This window comes from Cupressus sempervirens, chromosome 11 (assembly GCF_028749045.1).
Source record: "Cupressus sempervirens isolate cs-2001-9-10 chromosome 11, ASM2874904v1, whole genome shotgun sequence".
Classification (NCBI taxonomy): Eukaryota; Viridiplantae; Streptophyta; class Pinopsida; order Cupressales; family Cupressaceae; genus Cupressus; species Cupressus sempervirens.
Window position 1 is genome coordinate 800,238,904 of NC_143128.1, and position 7,308 is coordinate 800,246,211.

At 38.0% G+C, this 7,308-nt stretch overlaps 1 protein-coding gene across 1 annotated transcript; it reads left to right on the plus strand.

Moving 5' to 3' along the window:
- Nucleotides 1–4,527: 4,527 nt before the first annotated feature.
- On the plus strand, nt 4,528–6,932 carry LOC149532002 (CEN-like protein 1). The gene is made up of 3 exons (XM_089808534.1): nt 4,528–4,789; nt 4,974–5,035; nt 6,232–6,932. Exons 1-3 carry the CDS (start codon nt 4,586–4,588, stop codon nt 6,488–6,490), a joined length of 525 nt encoding a protein of 174 aa, XP_089664660.1. The 5' UTR covers nt 4,528–4,585; the 3' UTR covers nt 6,491–6,932.
- The last annotated feature ends 376 nt before the right edge of the window (nt 6,933–7,308 follow it).

A 7,308-nucleotide genomic window follows, 5' to 3' on the forward strand; every position in this document is an offset into this window, starting at 1 on the left:
TGCCTTCTCCTGGACCCCTGTTGCTGAGACTGCATTTGAACAACTGAAACAGGCTATGTGCAGTACACCTGTTCTAGCGATGCCAGATTTTTCCAAACCCTTCACTATTGAGAGTGATGCTTGTGGCAATGGATTGGGTGCTGTTCTCCTGCAAGATGACCATCCTATTGCGTTCACTAGCAAAGCCCTCTCTGGTAAGAATCTAGCCCTCTCTACTTATGAAAAAGAAATGATGGCTATTTTGCATGCTGTACAGAAGTGGCGACCATACCTCTTAGGGAGTCATTTTTGCATCAGAACCGATCACCAAAGTCTGAAATACTTCCTGGAACAACGGGTATCCTCTCTTACACAACAGAAATGGGTCAGCAAACTCATGGGGTATGATTATGAGATCACCTACAAGAAGGGTAAGGAGAATATTGTGGCAGATGCTCTTTCTCGCACATTTGATAATCAAGCTTCCCTTTCCGCTATTTCTAAGCCCATTCCCAATTGGTTAGCGTCTGTTCAGCAGGGCTATGACAGCGACTCTTCTTTATCTCAAATCATTCACCAGCTAGCCAATAATCCTTCTGCTATACCACATTACTCTTGGGATGGTGCTTCTCTTCGATACAAGGGTCGGCTAGTGCTTCCTCAGAACCCAGCTCTACATCAGGCTATTTTTTATGAACTCCATGCTTCTCCTTCAGCAGGGCACTCAGGCTTCCTCAAAACTTATGAGCGAGCAAGGAGAAACTTCTTTTGGAAAGGAATGAAACAGACGATTCAACAGATGGTGGCTGAATGTGATACTTGCCAACGCCACAAGGGTGAAACGACCCTCCTTCCTGGCTTGCTCGAACCATTGCCCATCCCTACACGGATTTGGACTGATATTTCTATGGATTTCATTGAAGGGCTTCCTAAATCCGGTGGCAAGACAGTGATCTTGGTTGTGGTTGATCGTCTCTCGAAATATAGTCATTTTTGTGCCCTCAGCCACCCCTATACTGCCTCCTCTGTTGCACAAATCTTCATGGACCAGATATTTCGTCTTCATGGACTCCCTTCTTCCATTGTCTCTGATCGTGATGCAACTTTTACCAGTCATTTTTGGACTGAACTGTTTCAGAAAACTGGCACCAAACTGAAGATGAGTTCGGGCTATCACCCACAAACTGATGGTCAAACGGAAATTGTCAATAAATGCTTGGAAACTTATCTTCGTTGCTTCACTTCCGAACAGCAACATCAGTGGGCCAAGTGGCTCCCTTTAGCTGAATGGTGGTACAATACCTCTTACCACACTGCCTCTAAAATGACTCCATATGAAGCAGTCTATGGTCAGGCACCTCCAGTGCTCCTTCCCTACACTCCCAACAGCTCACCAGTCCAGGCAGTTGACATAGTTCTCCACAGCAGGGATCAGATTCTTCGTACCTTATAGGATAATCTTCACATGGCCCGTAATCGGATGAAACAGCAAGCAGATCAACACCGTTCTGAGCGCTCATTTCAAGTTGGGGATATGGTTTTTCTTCGTCTACAGCCATACAAACAATCCTCCCTAAAGCTGAAAGGGCGTCATAAGCTGGCCCCAAAATTTTATGGGCCTTATCAGGTTCTGCAGAAGATTGGTTCAGTTGCTTATAAACTGGAACTTCCTCCTTCTTCCCGCATTCATCCAGTTTTTCATGTTTCTTGTCTAAAGAAAGTTCTGGGTACCACTGTCAGAGCACAAACTACTCTCCCTGAAATGGATACGGAAGGATCCATTATCCTGGAGCCGGTGGCAATCATTGACCAGCGCACTCGCCAGCTTCGCTCTCGCTCCATCTCTGAGGTCTTGATTCAGTGGCATGGCATGCAACCAGAGGATGCTACCTGGGAACCCCTTCTTCAGATTCAACAACAATTTCCACACCTTAAGCTTTGAGGACAAAGCTTTTTTCTAAGGGAGAGGGGATGTTAGGAACCTGTGTGTTCCTTCTGTTTATTTTGTTAGAGTAGAGTTGTTGGACGCATATGCTTTGTAAGTCGTCCCGTGAGTTTATTTTATTATCCCACATGCATAGGTAGTATTACTTTTCTAGATCGTACCCAGTATATAAGAATAGGTTGAGGCCCTTGATGGGCACGGACGAATTTATTGTATTGAGCTTGCTCAAAGGAGGTTACCCCCTCGAAGTGGCCTGCGATCAGTAGATTTATTCTGAGTTCTGCTATCACTTTGTATTCTGTTATTTCGAGCATTCTCACGATATTGCTATAAGGAGGTTCTTCTCAGATCTAAACAAACTTTCTAGCTAGACTACAAATTGTTGAAACTCCCTCCAATTGAATGAAATTGTGTTGGAAATCCAAACAACTCATCTAATGAAACCACATATATAATTTTTGAAGAAGAACCCACCTCGAGTCAAAAGCTATGACCCTTGGAAGTCCTTGCATCATACATCAAGTACTTATTTGTCTTGACTAGGCTTTCCACACCATTCATAATGCTCTTAATCAGTTCTCCATTTAGATTTCAAGATTCAAGACAATTTGGAGGGTTCTCATGGTTATCAGCATTGAAACTTAGGTCCTTCCAACTCTATAGCTATCACATACTAATTTTGGAACTGCCTAGTTTCTCCACCAATAATGTATTCCTCCTCATCGTCACTATAATCCTTTAGATTTTTCAAACCATTCAAAGGCCCATTTATAAGGTGCGAGGATAGAAAAATGAATCTCATTTAGCAGGTTAGGAGGCTTTGTACTTTTCTCTTTTCTGCTCTTGATTTCTTCTCCATTAAAGGTGAAGTCATCCAAATATTCACATGTATCATTTTCAAATGAGTTCATTTTTTATGTCCTTTGCAATCTTGGCAAACATTATCAAGTTTTTCTAGCCTTACTAAGCTTCATTGTTTTAATGATGTGGTTCTATCCTCTTTAACTAGCTCATTTTTTGAGGTTTCAATGGAAGGCGAGGGGGAAGCAATGGGGTTGTTCTAAGGGATTTAATGACACTCTTTCCCTTCCCAACTAAAATTTCATAACTCAATAATATTTCTATTACCTTTATTTGGTGTAATTTTGTGGTCCATGTCTACAACTAATAGATATGTGTCACTTTGTAGTGTAATTTTTGTCTCTTATAGAAATAGTGTAGTTCATTGCACATGAAGATAACCAAGGGGGAAGGAGCAATCTCAAAAGTTAGTTTAAGTTTCTTGAAGATACTAGTGTGAGGTGTGTTTTAGTTATTACCAAGAAGAGGATTACGGTGGAGTGGGATGGAGAGCATTGGTGTTCCTTAGGCAATAGTTGTACATGGCATAAATCAGACACTAGTGTAAAGGGTGGTAAACTGCTTCTAAATGACATTTTTTTATAGAAGAATATAAAAAAGAATAGTAAACTAATAGGCTTACAATACATTGATTCAATAAGGACGAGGAAATGATACCCATGGAAAGTCAAAAAATGATCCTCTAACAAAAAGTACTTAATCATATGTTAGGTTGCAATAACTTTTTGGTCTTTATAAATTCTTCTTGTTAAATCCTTTTTGGTGCTTCTTTAGCTTCTTTTTGTCTTCAAGGAACATTGGTATTCCTTGCATGCTTGTTTTTCATTATCATTAAAATCATGCACTCTTTCTCCTATCAAGTACTCTTTCTTCTTTGCTCTTCTGTCCATTTTTATTATTATTATTTTTTGACTATCTACTACTTGAAAAAGCTCAATTTTAACACCACCCACCACAGACCTCCTAATCTTTAAGCTATTCATAAAGCGAGGTGAAAGATCTCCATCCTTTATTTCATAAGTACACAAAAGGAATTAAGATAATTATTTATCATATTTACATAAATCTTGCGTGTGTATCCATATATGTAATCTCCTTAATTAATTTACATCATGGTTCCGAGCAGATGGAGGATATTTATGTCCCAACAAATAGGAACCAATCTTTCTCATAAGAGAATGTACATCACCGACCGATATGACCAAGTACTCTCTCTACAAAAGTAAACCATCAATTCCAAATAAAGGATAGAATACTTGAGAGAGTGCGACAAGAAGCATCGTGAAAGTTAATGTTTATCTGAATTCGGATACATTTTGCTGTACAAGACCGTCTGCGTAACTAAGATTCACCCACGTACCCAAGACGACCGCCATGGCATATTTAATGGAAGAATGATGAACACCTGTCAACAACATAGATGCACATCAATTATGTTCCAAAAAAGAAAAAAAGTGTCGAAACTATTATAATATTGACACTCTGAACAATATATATTTATACCTGGTGGTTTTCCACCTGTCATACGAACCAAAAAAATGCCTTAATGGAGAAGTGAATAATGAATAAAGTTTGTGCACCCAAAGTCATGGGTGAAGCCCCCACCATAAAGACTTGGACCATGTATAAATAGCAAGTTCTGTCCAATAGAATCTCTCAATCTTTCTCCAACAGTTATCCTCTGATTTATATATAGCTCTGCCTCACTCCGAAACCTTTTATGTTTCTCCTCTTTACAGTCTTTGTGAAAACATTGATTCTTTGCTCAACACGTTTTCCACGACTCTAAAAGACAAAAGAATGGTGTCAAGATTGATAGAGCCGCTAGTAATGGGTGGTGTGATTGGAGATGTTCTTGATGCGTTTAATCCCACTGTGAAGCTCAACGTTGTGTACAACTCCAACATCGAAGTAAGAAATGGAATGGAGCTTATGCCTTCTTCTGTCACAGCCCCCCCTCAAGTTCAACTCATGGGCGGTGATGCTCCCAAGTTTTTCACCTTGGTAATACATATCACTTCTTTTTTATCATATAATTGGATGATATACATATTCATATGTTCAAGTTGATTTTTTATTCGTTTAAGTTGTCAACGTAGTGAGTTCGTTGCACATAACCAACATGCAGTCTGACCTCAAAGTTGTTGCAATTTACGTTGAACCATCTGGCAATGGGTTCGATGTGCAGATAATGACGGACCCCGATGCACCTAGCCCTAGCGACCCTGTTGGACGGGAGTATCTTCACTGGTATGGGACTTTCTGTCACGTTCATATCCTTTCCTCAACAAAGATTGTTGGGTAGATTGAAGGTTTTCTTCATCTTTACTGTAAATTGACATTCGTTTCTTGTTTTTTTAAGTGCTTGCCATCTACCATCTATTACATCTCTCCATCATCCTTTCTCTTCAGCAAAGGAGGACATATAGAGAGTTAAAAGAAGACAAAAGGAGATAGAAGGATAAAAAGAATTAAAGAAAACAGTAGATGATAAATAGGGAAAAAAAAAAGACAAGGTGATGACTGGAGAAGGATAACTCCCAATTTTTTTTTAAAGTTCTATTTAGTTAAAGAGAGCAAAGGATGACAGAGAGCTAAGGATAAGAAGAGATGGTAGATAGATAAAAGAAAGGAAAGATGATAAATGGTGAAGGATAGTTCTCTATCTTTTTCAATTCTATTTAGTTACTGAGAATAAAGGGTTAAGGAGAACAGAAGATGATATATGATTAGAAGAAAGGAAAGATGATAAATGGTGAAAGACATCACTATTTTTTTTTTTTTTTTTATAAAAGAGAATAAGAAATGATAAGAGCTAAGGAGAGCAATATATGATAGTTAGAAAAAAGGAAAGATGATAAATGGTGAAAGATAGTCCTCTATTCTTTTCAGTTCTATTTTGTTAAAGAAAACAAATGAGAATGGAGAGCTAAAGAGAACAATATATGATAGATAGTTATAGGAAAGGAAAGATGATAAATAGAGAAAGATAGTTCTCTATCTTTTTCAGTTCTATTTTGTTAAAGAAAACAAATGAGAATAGGAAGCTAAAGAGAACAATATATGATAGATAGTTATAGGAAAGGAAAGATGATAAATGGTGAAAGATAGTTCTCTATCTTTTTCAGTTCTATTTAGTTAAAGAAAACAAATTAGAATAGAGAGATAAGGAGAACAATATATGATAAATAGTTGGAGGAAAGGAAAGATGATAAATGGTGAAAGATAGCACTCTATCTTTATCAATTCTATTCACTTAATGAATGAGAATGGAGAGCTAAGGAGAACAATAGATGATAGATGGCTGAAGAGAAGAAAACATGACATGAATGTGTCTACTATAGAACAACATTGATCAAAAGAGTAGAAATTTGATATCATAGTAGCGTTTGTTGATTTGGAAGATGAGTGTAATGTATTTGTTTTTTGATTTGCCTTTTGTGCAGGGTAGTGAGTGATATACCGGGTACAAAATCAAATTCCTTTGGTTGTGAGATGGTGGGTTATGAGAATCCGAGGCCTATGGTTGGGATCCATCGATATGTGTTCACATTGTTTGAGCAAAGGAGGCAGGGAGCAGTGGAGCCTCCTCCATCTCGCTGCCACTTCAACACCAGGCAATTTGCAGAGATAAATAGACTCGGATTACCCGTGGCTGCCATTTACTTCAATGCCCAAAGAGAGACTGCTTATAGAAGACGTTGAATCTATTTTTAGTGTTCATCTCCACATTAGAGAAGTCAAAATGTATCTGTCAGTATTGTAATAGAAGTAGAAGGCGTTGAAAATCTTCAATTGGTCTTTCCTACTCCACGTTATGTTAGTCAAAATGTGTTAGGGGTTGAAAATCTTCAATTGGTCTTTTCTACTCCACAATATGTTAGTCAAAAGGTGTTGGTCAATATTGTCATAAATGAATCAAGTAATAATGCGTCTGTTAGTCAATCGTGAGATGAGTTGCTTCGAAACTAAAGCGTCTTTTAGTCAAAAGTGTGATGAGTTACTTGAAATTAAAGCGTCTGATGTACTGTTATGTATCTGAAACTGTTCTTGCTTTCTAACCATGTTGGCCCATGGTTGCCGCTGGATTTATACAGGCTCTAGTTTACATGCTTGTTTCTTATGAGATTGCCGCTGGATTTATACAGGCTCTAGTTCATATGCTTGTTTCTTATGAGTTAATGATGCGTTCTCATCTCCAAAATCATACTTAGTAATTCAAAAGGAGTTTGATTTGAGCCTTTCAATATGCAGAATAGGTCGCTTATTTTTTTGTTAAAACAATGTTTAGAATCAGTATTGATGTTTCACATACAGGTTTGGTGATTGTTCTCCTTTTGAGTCTTCTAATATGTAGCCATTTTCCATTGTTTAAATTTACTAGTTTTGATGTGAAAATAACTTTAAGAATCAACCGATGGTCAACGTATAACAAATAGTCTTTTAATATGCAGCAATTTTCAAGCTAATGCTCAAGATATTCTTTGCTATCTTTTCTTTGACTACTGTAATTTTCTTCTATT

Bases quoted from the DNA above. Each gene is read 5' to 3' on its own strand.
- LOC149532002 (XM_089808534.1), top strand. From the start codon at position 4,586: ATGGTGTCAAGATTGATAGAGCCGCTAGTAATGGGTGGTGTGATTGGA. The intron at 4,790-4,973 runs GTAATACATATC...TTCGATGTGCAG, and splicing joins CTCCCAAGTTTTTCACCTTG to ATAATGACGGACCCCGATGC. The intron at 5,036-6,231 runs GTATGGGACTTT...CCTTTTGTGCAG, and splicing joins GGACGGGAGTATCTTCACTG to GGTAGTGAGTGATATACCGG.